Genomic DNA, 15,860 nt, shown 5'->3' on the forward strand with positions numbered 1-15,860 from the left:
ATTTCTTTCCTACTCAATCTCACCAACATGCTTTTTAAAAGCTGTTAACACATAATACTTACCTTAATCCTTGCTTTCCTGCAAAATGAACAAACTAAAAATATTTTTGACTCCTTTTTAATTAAATTTTTTCAAAATTAAATAAGAAAGAAGGCAAAATTTTGGACCTCCCTAAAAAAAAAATTTCGGACCTTCCCTCTAAAAAAAAATTCGGACCCTTTAAAAAAATAATAAAAAAAAATTTCGGCCCTTTTTAAAAAAATTCGAACCAAATAATAAAAAATAAATTCGGTTTTAAATTTATTCAATAAATATTTAATCTTCCCAAAATAAAATAATTAGAATAAAATAAAATAAAAATTAATTCTCTAAAAGTTTTACCAATAAATAAGTACTTGGCCAAGTTTACAATTAAAACACGTTTTTAGCTTTAGTGGTTATAAAATCTCAACTTGGCTCTGATACCACTTTGTAACACCCTAGAAATTCCTTTATTTTAAAATATCTGTTTTTCCCTGTTTAAAACTTTTAAATAGGAATATCTAAGACATTATCGCCACCGTGAAAATGGTTAAGGCAACTATCAAAGACACACAGCGGAAGACTAATTTTAAAACAATTCAAACCAAGTCAACATTGAAAAGTCAATCAACGAAAGTAAAGTCAAACCAAACTCAAACGAAGTAAAATATAATCAACCTACAACTTGGAACCATTGTAGGTCCTTATTAAAACAAACCAAACTCAAAACCCTTTTCGTTAGTCACACATAATAATAAAGTCATAAATAAATAAAGCAATAACACATTCATATACTTATAGAAACTAGCATGATTCGCTCTTCACTCATGTCCATTCATGAAAATGCTTCATCACCTGAAAAACTTATCTCTACTTGTTTCCACTACTCTCCATTAAAAATGCTTCATCCGCTGCTAGTGGTCGGCCGGTGGTGGTGAAGGGGAAGCCGGAAAGAAGAAAAAGGGGAAGGGGAAAAAGAGAAAGAAAAAGAAAGAAAAATAAGGATAAAGGAGAGAGAAGTTTACCTTGGGTTTTCTTCACTCTGGGCAAAGTTTGATTTGCCTCATATGTGGAATATTTATACCCTTTCTCTACAAACCCTTTTTCCCTAACTTTCCTCTTTTAATTTTCCTAATCCCATCCCTAATAAAACTTTACTAAAATAAAACTTTTCTTAAATTAAACCCCAACTTAATTAAATTAATTAATTAAATAAACCTTCCTTTTATAAATATTTCCAAACTTATTTAAAATAAATAATTAAAATACTTTAAATAAAACAATTCAATTTAATTAAATACTTCTCAAAATACTTACTTTAATTAAAATACGTATAAAAATATGAGGTATTACACTCAGCTAAGCACTTCCTCCTAAAGAGCTTTATTTTGATCTGGTGCTATTTTCCTAGTGAACACCCAAGTGACAGTAACACAATAATGTGTCATTTGGAGACCCAAACGAAGTCCAAATGGGCCCAAATTTGGGGGTTTATCGTATTTTGGGCCAAGGAAGACTGTGGTGGTGTCGGTTTTCCGAGATGAGGTCCCGAAGTACAAGTTTTGGCAGCAGGTAGTCCAAAAAACGTGGGAAGCTTCTAGAAGGTTGCGGAGTTATCTACAAGGTTCTTTGGAAGACTATTCTAGAGTGGATGACTCTAGAATAATCAAGGAAGGTCAGGTATATAGTAGGAGTCTTCTAGGTTCTTCTACATATGTACATAATTCTTGTAAAGTTCTAGAATGTTCTAGGTCAGTCCTTAGCATTCTAGGCTTAGATGTGTGTAGAAACCTCCATGTATGTAGTTCCTAAGGAGGTGGGAACTCTCTATATACTTGTAGTCTAGAACCCTCCATTTGAGGAGGTTAGGAATATTCTAGATACAACTTGTAGCTAGGATGGAGCACTATAAATAGGCTCCTAGGATCATTTGTACATTCAATTTGAGAGTAATACAAAAAGCATTCCAAAACCACATGTGTTCACTTGCAACTCAATCCTTTCCTTCAAACACTTAGAGAGTGTGAGGAAAACCAAGGTACGAGGGTGCCAAGTGAGTGATCGGGCATACTAGCAAGGGTGATAGCTCGTGTGCTCAATTATCTACGACACTTAGTCGTAAATTCAGACTAAGGCACTAAGGGAGAGTGCTTAGTTCAACCAAGGGAACTTGTTAGCACCAAGGAGACGTGCTAGCAAACATCTTTGATCAGCACAAATGGTTGTGCTACGTGGGCACAAGGAGTAGTGCCAAGGGAGAAAGTCTGACTCGTCTTACGGCAGACTGTAAGCGAGTGGAGCACGGTGCGTGACTAGGGCAAAGTAGTCGGCACGTGACATTATGGTTTAGTAATGTACATAGTCATGCACTTTGCACTGCAAGCTATAAATCCAATGTTGCCTACTATCCTAGAGTTTTCTCATTTTTAATTTGCACGAAATACTCAAATTACATATTTTTTTTCTCCAGAAACATCACCATAATTTATGTCGAAAATTAACACATGTTCTATAATGAATCATATTATTCAACCTATTGTTCCAATCGAAACTTGAAAAATCTACAAATTCAAAACATGAAAATAGAGATGAAAATGGATCGGGTCAATACGAAAATAATCACCAGACCCGACACAAGCCCATCATTATAAACCTAGCACGGCACGAGAGGCACGTGACGAGTTATACTCATTACATGAGCTCATTTTCAAAATGAGGGATTTTTCTGCGTGGCTGGCCATCCATGTGGCGGGGGTTACTCGAGTTACTCGGTCACAGGTTACTCGAGTTACTCAGTCACGGGTTGCTCGAGTTATTCCATAACGAGTAACCCCTCAAGTAACCCCTGACTGAGTAAACCCCTTGAGTAACCCCTCCCGAGTAACTCTTGACCTAACCCTCAAGTATCCCCTAGTAACCCCTAATCGAGCCCTTTAAATAATCCCTGACCGAGTATCCCTTGACCGAGCAACTCAAGTAACCCCTGCTACACGGTGTGGCCAACCACATACAAATATACAATGGCACGAACTCGTCACTAGCACGATGGATTGACTCGCTTTCTCTCTCTCTTTTTTAATAAATTTACCAAAAAAAATTATAAATCGTTTTTAAGCCTGTGCTAGGCACGATCCACTTGAGGATGAGACACTAACACGACATGTGGGCGTACACGACATATGACCAATGCCCATTTTTACATGAAGATTATACTTTAGTACTTTACCACCCTTCCATATGTCCATGGAATAGAGGGGACTTTATTTTTTCCGTGAAAGAGAACATCCGAGCCCTCGCCGAACACTCTCTCAAGTCTCACACTTCTTGCTCTGTCTCTGCTTTCTTCAATTCGAAGCTAATTAATCAAATTTAATTATTCGGATTATATAATAATTGAAAATTGGTATGTAATCAAGGTTTTTTTTTTTTTTTTTTTTTTTTTGTTTTTTTTTTTTTTTTTTTAGAAAAATGTAATCAAGCATTATTACTGTTATTTGATTGAATATTTAATTATTCTAATATATTCGTTTATGCATTTTGATTCTCTCTAATTTTTGTTGAATTTGGCTTTTTCGCGATGTTTTTCGCCTAATTTAGATATATATTTTGTGCTTATGTTTGTTTTAGGCTTGAATTATGAATCAATTAGTGAGATTGTGCTTGATATTTGAAATTTTGATTATGCTAGTAAAATCATCTGCAAAATGCGTGGAAAGCATTTAAATTTGTTTAGGGTTTTTGTTCAAATTAGATTTTTTGAATAGTTTATGTATGCTTCTCGTTGTTGGGGATATATCAGTCCTATGCTAAACAGTTTGCATTTGCTATATTAGATGGAGGGTGGGAATTGAATTGACAATTCAGGAAATGGGCGATTGTGGGATGGAAGATTACAAAAATCGTGTGGACGTAGTGTTGTCACATGTCAATAGGGTGAGTTTGCTTCTGAAATTGGAGTTAGGTGATTACTTGCCTAATTATTGCTCATTTTAATGGTTATATTTGTTTGGTGATTGCTAGTTTAAAGGCCTAAATCCCTTCAATTATGCAAATATGCAAGCTCATATGATATTCGATAATGATTGCTTTGGTCTCTTAAAGTAAACTAAGAATTGTTAGCATCAAAAGCATGCTCAATGTAGTTTCATTTCATTTTAAGTTTTGGTTTGGTATAAGGTAAATCTACTAAGTAGGAGTATGTTCATGTGTAAGTTGACGCAGAATGTCCCATGTGAATATCTATTACATTGCATTGGCACCAGCACACCACATGTTTTCGTAGTGATAATGAATATTAATGAAGATATACACATATGTGTCCTATGAAGTTGTGCTTACGCCCTCACCTCAATATCCATATGGGATTATTTATGTAAAATCATACATGGTTTTGTATACACTTTTGTTTAAGTTATTCTCTTATACCTTACAAGCCACGAGGTAAAGCTAGAAGGCCTTTTTGTGGTTCCATGATATAGGTTGCACACATAGAATCCCCTATTCAGCATTCCAGCTTCTAGTGAGAGCTTTGTGAGTGACAATGAGCTGATGGAATGGTATGGTGCTTAAACATATCTCAGACTTAATATGATATCATGTAATGGAGGCACTGAATAATTCTTTGTGACACCTATTCCAACCTCTAGTTGATTGATATGTGGCTTGACTACAGTTGTATCTGGAGTCTAAAGTTGGTATTGTCTCAGTAAAAATTTTATTGGCTAAAACTTGAAAGACTTAAGCATATGGCTGCATGATTTATACTCCATCTTTGTTGAAATGTCTAACTATATGTTCATGATTGTAAGCGTATTGATTGGCACAAGTTGATGTGCCTCATACTTGCTACAATGCTACACTCCTCAAAAATGGTTGTAAATAATTGATAGTGATATTTGGGTCAGGTTCCCACCTAAAATAGTCAAACTTATGATGTTTTATCTTATTTCTTCTTGCATTTTAATATTGTTTACATCAATTGAATTAGCTGTATGTGTCCTATGCTGAACTCCTGAAATTAAATGTGAAACTAGGAAACGGTTTGATATTTTTTTGAATGTAACATAGATAACTAGTGAGGAAACACGCAGTTATAGATTGGTCCATTAAGATTCTATCTGTTATATGTCTATCTTTTAAAAATTTTACTTGAGCTTGCTTGCTCTTTTGAAAGTCATTTTCGCACTTGAACTGTATTCCTGATGTTGAGTTGTTGACTGTCATCTAGACCAGCCTGTGAGTGTTGTTTTTCTTTATCTTTCTGTTTTTATTGTTTGTATGAGGTAGTAAAACATTATATATATATATATATATATATATATATATATATATATATATATATATATATATATGCAGATAGAGCAAAAAGTTCATGAGATTGAGCAATTCTACTTTAACAGCAGTAAAAAGCAAGCAAACAGCTCGAAAGGTGGCTTGGCTTCCAGAGACAAAGATAAGGATAAAGATAGACATGTTGCTCTCACTAAAAAGCAGCAGCAGGATGCAACAAGCAAGGAAACAGATGCCTCAAAGAGAATGCAGGAGCTGATATGTCATTTTGGCAAAATATTACATGAGGTAATTTTTTTTCTGCTCATTTCTTTTAAAGGAAATACAAAGTACCTATTTTATTGTTCATTGTCGTAACACTAGGATTTGGATCAGAATTCTGAATTCAAATCGATTCTAAATGAGACAAAAAGGTATTTGAGACTGCTCCATAGATGAAATGCAAGATTTTTGTGTGAGCTATTCAACTTGAGTTTAATAAGTTTGACTTTTATCTGATCATAAAAACCCACTTTCTGCAAATCTCTTCCTTGTCTCCGAACATCAATTGCAATGGTTCGATAGACTGCTCATTGGGATAGATTAGATCAATAACACTCCCCTGGAAATGGAGAGAAAGAGGACAAATGATGTAAATGTGAGAACCATCCCTAAAATTTTAACCAACTGAGCTAGTAAATGTGGGAACCACCCCTAAGATTGAAACCAACCAAGCTAGTTGCATCCACTTGTTTTTTCATTGGAGTTAACAATTCCTCTGATAGTTGTTCTTCTCCCATTTATTCAGAACACTAGAATTCAAGTACACGTTAGGGAAATGCATGTAACTACTTGATTGAAGTCAGAACTACTTAATTATATTTAGTCTTGTGAGACTTTTGGAACATGTGACTTGGAATTAGCAGACTCTAACAGACATGTTTAGCTTAGGCCTGAGGGATGTAAAAGTGCACGGAAGCTCAATGGTTTTAAGTACCCGTAAAACAACACCATCAATTCTAGCCTCTTTGCCCTTGGGGGGGGGGGGGATTCATATAGCTATAAAATTTGTAATTAAGAGCGGAATGACCAACAAGTAGAGGGAAATTTTCTATTAATAGAGAGATGTGTGTATCTAGTTTAACTCATTTCACTTAAGTTCTGGTGTCTATACTCATGGACTAAGTTAGCATCCCTTTTATGAATAGCCAATTACTGATCCGCAATCTAGATTAAACCACTAAAAGTCCACATTGTGGGTTTCGGTGTCTGTGGTTTGAATGGGATGGGTGAATGCTGAAGGGAACTGCTTTAGGTACATTTTTTGGTAGAATAGGAGCATAGGACAACTTATATAGCCTCTTTGAAGGCTAACTGGCTAAGGTGCTCTTTTCTTTTTCCTGAAATTAATGCAGCTATGTTAGCTAAAAGACTTTGATAGAATTGGCTTGATATGCTTTTCTTTTTTCGCTGTTTTTGGACAACTTGTCCTCTGTTACATAGATTAAACTTGTAGTGCTGGTTACCTGGGAAGTTTTGCTTTGACCCAGCCAAACATTTTTCAACCACACTATCAGATTAAATCTTTGAAATCTTATCAAAAATTTAATTTAGCTGATGCCTTTGAGGTGGCTAAGAAGTTGTAGGCTGCTGTAGGATTAGAGTAATAAAAGAAGAATAAGGCCTCTCCTAAAACATCTTTACTTGATTGTATGCTGATTCAGGAAAAGTTCTGAATGTTTGCTGTCCCTTGTATCTGTGGACATCCTCAAAAGCTGTCTATAGCTTTGTAGTTTGTACAATTGTACATTTGTGCAGTTGTTTTCCTTGTTTTTATGGTCTTGATCAATTGCCGCAAATTTATTGGTTGGTATTTAAATTGTCCTGATAATCCCCTTTTTTTCTTTGCTTTTTAGACCACTAAACACCCGTGCGCATGGCCTTTTATGGAGCCTGTAGATGTTAAAGGCCTTGGTTTGGATGATTACTATGAGGTAACATAAAGTCCTTATTTCATTTTTTTTTGCTAGTTTAGTTTCGTTATGTTCTGTTAACACTGTTTAAATAAAAAAAATGTTTTGTGAACACTACTTTGCTCCATCCTATCACCTTTCGCTTTGATCTTTGTAGTCAATGTTTGATATTGTTCACCAATAATTTGTTAGAAGTTGTAGGAATATTATTGTTAGATTTGTTTCAAGCTTTATCTGCTTTTGCTGGTCATTTTGTGTGCCTTTTGAGTTATTCCTCAACCTTTTGTCTTTATACCAGATTATCGAAAAACCAATGGATTTCAGTACGATAAAGAAACAAATGGAAGCTAAGGATGGTAGTGGCTATAAAAATGTACGGGAGATATGTGCAGATGCGAGGTTGGTTTTCAAGAATGCAATGAAATATAATGGTGAAAAGAATGAATACCATGTCATGGCAAAAACCTTGCTGGCAAAGTTTGAAGAGAAGTGGCTACAATTTTTGCCTAAAGTTGCAGAAGAGGTAAGATTCCAATGAATTAGGCCGTTGCTTTTGTGTGAATAGTTGTTAGTTCTTTGTTATATGTCATTTGCCATATTTTATCCCCTTTTTTTTACATGGTTCTAAAAAAGGCAGGCTGCTGTTGCAGGAAAAAAGGCGAGAAGAAGAGGAAGCTCATATGCAGCTTAGTATGCAGCTAGCTCGAGAGGCTACTTATGCCAAAATGGCAAGGGATATCAGCAATGAGGTTTGTTTATTTTGCAGTTATTGGGCTTTGTTTCATTGAAACTTTAATGTTTGGCAGTCATGTAATTAATGTTCCTGTCAGACGTGATTTATGAGACATTGAGCTCACTGAGGTGTAAAGTCAGGGGTTTTTTTTTTTTTTTTTAACAAACTACTTCTGAAACCACCAGTAAAATACTCCAAATTTGATAAACTTGATGCAGCTAAATAAATTCCACTACCACTTTTTTGATGGTTACACGACTAGCTATTTTTAAAGCACCATATTTACTTTCACAATGTCTAATAACAGTAATAGTACTCTGCATATAAAACATATCAGAAATTTTTATTACTCTCATGCTCTTCTTTTGTGGAGTAGACTAATGGGTGTTTGGTTTATTGTCAAGTAGAGATGTACAAATTCATTTTTCATAGAAAGTTTTCCTGGGTAACTGGCTTTTATATCTTAACCATTTTCCCCTTCAGGCAATGTTTATGCATATGCTTTAATCCATTATGCAATGCTATTCATTGAATTATTACATCTAAATACTTGACCCTAATATATTTCCCTTGAACTTAATTTTCAGCTTTTAGAGGCAGACATTCACCTTGATGATCTTAGGGAACAGCTGGTTCAAAAGTGCAGGTATATGATGATTGTCTTATGTACAAATTATAGTTGCCGTACTTGCTAGCAACCTCGAATGAGATTGTGGCTTTTTGTTCTTTTTTTTTTTTTTTTTTTTTTTTTTGGCTGAACACCGGACTATGTGCTCCCTGCATGTTTGAAACTGAATTTGATTCACTAAATTTCAGGAAAATGTCAACCGAAGAAAAAAGGCTGCTTGGCACAGCCCTCACTAGGCTATCCACCGATGATCTCAGTAGAGCTCTAGAGATTGTTTCCCAGAGCAATCCTGGGTTTTTAGCAAATGCCGAGGAGGTGGACCTTGATATCTGGTGTTCTTTTGTTTAGAAATGTTTTTTTTAATATATAATAATAAATAAATTATATAAATAAATAAAAATAAATAAATATAGATAGATATTGTGTATTGAATTTTCAATCTTTGCATGGTGCAAAGGGAAAAATTCTAAGTTTCTCAATTAGAGAATTTGTTTCTTAATAAATGGCAAAATTGTAAATAATTGTATGTTATTTTAGTAAAAATGCTACTTCAAGTTGTGGTTTAGATAAATTAACTAGGAATAATCATAACACAATACCTTGTTAAATTTTTTTGGAACCAAAATCGAAACCTGCATGTTATTTTAGTAAAAATGCTACTTCAAGTTGTGGTTTACTGGTTTAGATAAATTAACTAGGAATAAGTATAACACAGTACTTTGTTAAATTTTTTGAACCAAAATCGATCTTAGAAGGGAAATCGAGATCTATTCAACAGGATCCTGAAAAATGAGAATCGAAACTGAAAACTGAAATCAGAACTTGTAACAACAAGTTCTCAAATGTACTACCCAGAATTCCGACCGTACCTTGTGATTCCTAACGGATTATGGTTTCGATTCAGGGTACCCTGATTTTTGCTCACCCCCAGAAGTTCCGGTGATTCCTAAGTCCTAACAGATTTCTAATCCAATTAAGGGTACCCCGATTTATTTTTGGAAAAATTGCAAATAATAATACAACCTTTGGCCCGTTCTTTTTTAATAATATAACCTTTGGATTATTATGTAATATTACAACCTTTGAGAGGTGTTTATTTGAAACAAGACAAAAAATGTTTAACCAATTAAACCGGTTACCCGTGACACGTGTCGCCATGTAATTGGTCTAAATATTAAATTTTGATTTTTTTGTTATATTTAATTTAAATTTAAAATATTTTTTTAATAATTAATTTTAGATTTTAAAAAAAAAAATCCCACTTAACTTAACCCCAACAACCACCACAAAATCCCCCTTCCCCGCCGGCGAACAAATCATCCCAACCCGCAGTGCCGGCGGACCAGCTCCAATATGGGGAATTACACGACTAACCCCACTTCCCCAGATGTTGAGCCCATGAAAACCCACCTGTGAGTGGTGTGTTGTCCCACATTAGTTGAGTGTATAAGTGAGAGTTTGTATTGGGATGTGTATCCCACATTGAAGAAACAAGAAAGTTTTGTCGACTTTATAAGGTTAAGGGGCTACTCCCCTCATTGGCATATGGTTTTGAGGCAGAACCTCCTTGGACTTGTATAGTGGACAGTTGTGACGGGTGTGGCCCAATCCATTTATCATGACAGGGGAAGGGGAAAGGGAAGGGAATGGGGGTGGTTATCGGCATATGGGAAAGGAAATCGGGTGGGTATCGTGGTATTTTGGCGGGTTTCGTAGTGGTTGCGGTGGCTGCAGGTTATGTGGTGGGTTTCGGCGGGATTTGGGTGGATTTTGTGGTGGCTACAAGGGTTGGAACATTGGGGTGGTGGTGGTTTGAAGGGTGATGGTGGTTAACCGCCATTAATATGGGGAAGTAGGAGGAGAGATTGAGAGAAGCTGAAAAAAAAAAACTAAAAATAAAAATAAAATAAAGCTCAACAAATAACAAAGCAACACGTGTCCCATTAACTTGTAAAAATAAGTTACCAACCGGTTTTTGTCTGTTTGAAATAAACACCCTCAAAGGTTGTAATATTATATAATAATCTAAATGTTGTATTATTAAAAAAGAACGGGCCAAAGGTTATATTAATAATTGTAATTTTTCCAATTATTTTTATTATCTTTGTGTAATACTAGATCAAAATTCCGGGAACTAAAGACGTGCATCACTGATGTAGTGCTCTAACTGCACGGGAGCTTGCCAACCCCTGGCAGTTCCAACATAAGGTACCCATTGTGGAGGGCGAGGTTGATCCATGTCAACCTCCACTAAACTAGCAGATGAAAGAGGCACCTCGGGGCTAGATTTGCTTCTTCGCTTCCTAAATGATGTCTCCTCCACTTCTATTTCACCAAAATTGTCAAAAAATTTCTTCTTGCCCGCAAGAATAGAATGCACTCCCTTAGAGCTGTCAATATCCCTGTCAATGCGGTTCCATGTTTTCTTAGAGGAGCCAAACTCCCCTAGCTTCTCTATTGTTTCTTTATTGCCGTATCCAGGACCCTGGTTGCTTTGATTTTTCAGCAAAGGAAAACAGTTAGCAGGTGTTTCTACATTGCCAGGGGTCTTCAAAATGCTCAAAGTTTGCTGCTTGTTAAAACTGGGAGGTGCCAATGGAGCCTCATCATTAAAAGCATTCAGATTCTCGTCTATGTTAAGATATTGTTGTGTAATCACTTGCGATATTTCTGCATTCTTCTCAAGTTGAGCCTCTGCATTTGAACTAGGTGAGAAAAATAGCTTCCGCGCTGAACCAGGAGGGCCTTTGCGAACCGCTCTAGGGTCATTACATCCTGGTAGTCTTGCACTGATGTGGCCGCTGAGCTTGGACAACCACCCCTTCTCCTTCTCCCTCTCAAAAGCAGAGAATCGGACAATCTTTTTTGGTGAAGCACCAAACCACGGGTCGTATTCATATACTACCCCTTCCTTCAGAGTTTCTTTGTAACTCCCGACCCCAAACAAATTAGGGAGGGGCCTATTATCACGAAATGTGTATTAAGGGCCAACAACTGTCCCCACGAATCAACACAAATCCTTCGTTGCATTTTGTCCTCACTCATGCGCACTCTAAGAAAACTTCCCAGGAGGTCATCCATATCAATACTACTCCTAGCCAAGCACGCTTAGCTGAGAAGTATCTCCTAAGTATTTCCTTTTAGGGAGCTCATAAGTATTTCCTTTTAGGGAGCTCATATACTAAGATACTTCTCAGTTAAACATGCTTGGTTGGGAGTAGTCTTGTTAGTTGACCAATGAGTTGTAGATATACAGAAAGATGACCAATGAGTTGCAGCTTGTTTAATTCGTCTTGAAATATACTTTTAAATACTACCTCGTATATTTAAATTGAAAAAAATAAGTTCACTTCATGCTTTATAGTTTTATAAGTGATTTGTTATCACATTAATACAAATCTTATAAAACCCCAATTAATATACTTATTCGTTACAAATTGGTGTACATATTAGGTAAATTTGTTCAAGTCTGATTTAGCCTAAATTACGAAGGGCCTATTCACATTTACTTAATTTCAGTTCAGTTCAGTTCAGTTCAGCTCCAATCAGTTCAGTTCAGTTCAGCTCCAATCACTTCAGTTCAATTTAGTTCAGTTCAGCTCAACTCAGCTCTTAATTTCCCTCTCTCATAAAATATTCATTTTAGCTCAGTTCAGTTCAGTTCAGCTCTAATCAGCTCAGTTCAGTAAATGTGAACAAGCCCAAATATTGTAAAAATAAAGCACGTATAATTGTATATAGTGCAAAGAACGTGAAAAATGGAGAAAGTATAACGCTAGATTTAATTGATTTTATTTAAGTACCTTATTCATTATTATTTATGATGAAAAAAAAAAAAAAACTTTAGATACTTTATAGTTGTAAGTGCGATTTTATATTGTATAATATGTTTCACTCTGTGATGAAAAAAGTATGAATATTACACCCGTGTTTTAAAACTTGTAAGGGATAGATCTCAATGACGGACCTTGACCCTTATATAGGATAGATCTTATAGTCATTAAAATCAGCACTGATAAAAAGCTTTTTCCATTCCTCTTCATTTCTTTCCTTACCCCCCAGTGGTAGCATTCATCATCAGCGTGTCAAACAACAACTGGGAATTCAAGTAATTAGCAATGTTATTAGCATTCTCCACCACCATATCAATGATAATTATCTTGCCTCCTAGGAATTGCCTCTTTGCATCGCTCAAGTATTTTTATGCAATCTTCATCACTCCAAGTATGCAATATCCACTGCAAAAGTTGCTTCAGACATTCAGTTAGTGCTTGGACATAGTATCGACTATATTACTCCCTTTATTTCTAAATGTTCGTAGAAGTACGAGTATAACATATCACAAAGGATAGTAAAATTAGATCATACCATGCAATACAAAATAAGATCATATAAGATGAACTTGAGTACAAAACAAACCATATAGCCTATGATTAGTATATCAAAGTAGTTCTGAATTATCTAACAAATTGAGTAAGACTTGAAAAGGAATGACAATTAGAGATTTTTACCTTGAGTAAGACAACTTGAGCAGGAGGAACTGCCTCAAACATATCACCTCCAACATACATTAAGCTGCTGCCATACCCTGTTAACCCCGCTGAACCACATGTGGGAGATCAAACACAGCGCACCTTAACTCAGGGAAGAGCATAGCAATGGCCTTGGCATGGTTCCATTGCTGCCACCAACATCAACAAACGATTCTACCCCCTCGAGTAATCCCTTGAACTCATTATTAGACATCAACAAGGTCACAACAAATTGAGTATCACTTGCCATAGCGTTGTTGAAAAGCTTGTTGAACTCAGGTACACATAAGGTGTATTCCCATATACTCTTTCTATGAGCAATATGAAAGGAGTATCATCTTCACTTTGAAACCAAGTAGCAAAGTTATGTGATGATTCAACCAAGATTGGATCAAGTTCCATAAGCACAAAAGTAGCTAGGGTGAGAGGGCGATCCTTCAATAGAAGTTGGGAGTTTATGGTGAGATCAAAGCTTCTTCACTACTCGACAATTCTTGCTTGGAAAAAAAGTTGGAATGAACAAGAAGGTACATTAACCGACCTAGAGAAAGAGCCTTGTTTGGATGGAGACGCAATGAAATAGCTAGCTCCCCAAGAGGCATAGGCTTGCTATGTTTTCGAATGGCATCTGGGATGCCTAGCTGAACTGCACACTTTAAAGCCATAGGGGTTAGATGAGAGAAAGTATGATTCCATACACGAGTTTGTGCACCTAGCAGCTCTTTTGGTGGTTCATTGGCTACACTCATGAGATCCATTTGCGTTACAATGCACACTTTTTTTCTATCTAAATAATGTAACAAAGGTTCTTTAATTTTTGCTATCACTCCTATCATATCTCTAAGAAAGCAATATAATAGAAGTTCACATGGGACAATTTGTCTCAAAATACACATGAACGTACTTTTACTTAGTAGATTTACCAATACAACATTTAATGTTAAGCACAAAATAGCTATGTCTACTAGTGTAGTACTACCATGCATTATTATTCATATTTGATATTTCACTGTGATAGTGAAATGCAACCACATCGACCGTGCTTTTGATACTAAAAACTCCAACAACTATTATAATAGTTTGAAAATTCAAAGAGATCAGTATCCAATGTCAAATAAGCTTGCATTATTGAAGGGCTTTAGGCCACTAAATTAGCAATTTACCATTACTAAAAATGAGCAATAATTAGGCATTTAATCAGCAAACTCCCAACTTCGGAAGCAAACTCACCCTATTCATATGTAACAGCAGTCTAGTCGTCGACACGATTGATTCTTGTAATCTTCCATCCTACAATCACCCATTTCCTGAACTGTCAACTCCCACCCTCCATTTGAAAAATTAACTGCACAAAAATGTTTAGGATGCCAGTCATATAGAAGAGTTGGAAAGAAGTTGTATTTTTCATTGTATATTTACAACTCAATATATAGTGATACAAGAGAGCTATATTTTCAGTAAGCTAGAACTAAGGGAGATAAAATCCCTACAATTAAGCACTACATAATTACAGCTATAAGATTGATTGTAATTCCTACAATCACGTAAGCTAATGTTGGAAGTGTTGACTTTGAAGATGTCATTCCTTATCAAGTCATTCCACTTGTCTTGAACATTACCAAAATTACCATACAATTAAGCACAAATCACACTAATTGGTTCAAAATTCAAACCAGTACTAACATAAATCCAAGAAATATATATATCATTTTATCAATTTTGTTCATTTGAAAACAATCCTGAGGATATTATGACTATATTTGCTATTGGATTTTAGTTTAGTTATGGGAGCTTTTGTGGTTCATCAACTCTCATTTCAATTATGTGAGGGGTACTCGTGATCATAGTATCTTAAGGACTATATATACTGTATATATGCTTTCAAAGTGTTATAATATATATATATATATATATATATATACGCGCGCGTAAACATATGTGAAAGTTAAATTGAGGTCAGACTCTAGTACAAACTAAGTTCTTTTCAAAAAGTTTCAAACAAAATACCTATGTTTCCAAACAAATACAAATAAAATAAGTTATACAACTGTATAAGTTTGTACTGTAAAAATAAAATAAAAATAGAGCCTTATGTCAATAACCAGTAACCTTATTTGCAAAAGGAAAAATTAATATTGCCAATCACTTCTTGTCTTCTATTATTACATGCACACACAAAACCTTACACCTTAATAATTTGATTGTCTCGATTATACAAGCATCAAAACATTACCGGTGTGTTTGGATTGAAGGAAATGGAGGGAAGGGAAGGGAAGGGAAATGGAGAGATGGGGGTATCTTTCATTTGGATAACAAATGAGGAAGGAAGGGAATTGGAAGGAAGAGAAATGGAGGGATTAAGGGCCTGTTCATATTTACTTATTTTCAGTTCAATTCAGTTCAATTCAGTTCGGTTATTAATTTTTTTGTTTTAGATGTTTTAGCATATTACAACAACAACGACAATAATAATAATAATATAATAATAATAATAATAAAAAAAATAATAATTATTATTATTATTTTAAATTATATTCGTGGTTCAAAATGGTCACATTTTTTTTTATAGTTGAACTCATTGACAAAATGAGAGTACTACACAACAGTTACTAGCTTTCATAATCGGTTAGTTTTTCGTCTTCTTCTTCTCCATTAAGTTGCTCCATTACCTCGGCATTCCTCTGAATTGACTCCCATATCTGATC

General features: G+C 35.3%; 1 protein-coding gene across 4 annotated transcripts; it reads left to right on the top strand.

The window, feature by feature from the left end:
* The first annotated feature begins 3,219 nt into the window (after positions 1 to 3,219).
* LOC145572662 (transcription factor GTE1-like) lies at positions 3,220 to 9,122 on the top strand. 4 transcript variants are annotated; one of them, XM_081631625.1, is made up of 8 exons: positions 3,220 to 3,424; positions 3,855 to 3,954; positions 5,377 to 5,598; positions 7,206 to 7,283; positions 7,561 to 7,785; positions 7,913 to 8,011; positions 8,583 to 8,641; positions 8,812 to 9,122. In XM_081631625.1, the coding sequence occupies exons 2-8, from the start codon at positions 3,889 to 3,891 to the stop codon at positions 8,969 to 8,971; spliced, it is 909 nt and encodes a 302-aa protein (XP_081487751.1). In that variant the 5' UTR covers positions 3,220 to 3,424; positions 3,855 to 3,888; the 3' UTR covers positions 8,972 to 9,122. The 4 variants fall into 4 exon arrangements, with proteins under 4 accessions (XP_081487751.1, XP_081487752.1, XP_081487753.1 ...); XM_081631626.1 differs by having other exon boundaries at positions 5,421 to 5,598; XM_081631627.1 differs by having other exon boundaries at positions 5,424 to 5,598.
* The last annotated feature ends 6,738 nt before the right edge of the window (positions 9,123 to 15,860 follow it).

Source organism: Chenopodium album, chromosome 12 (assembly GCF_948465745.1).
Source record: "Chenopodium album chromosome 12, dcCheAlbu1.1, whole genome shotgun sequence".
NCBI lineage: Eukaryota > Viridiplantae > Streptophyta > Magnoliopsida > Caryophyllales > Amaranthaceae > Chenopodium > Chenopodium album.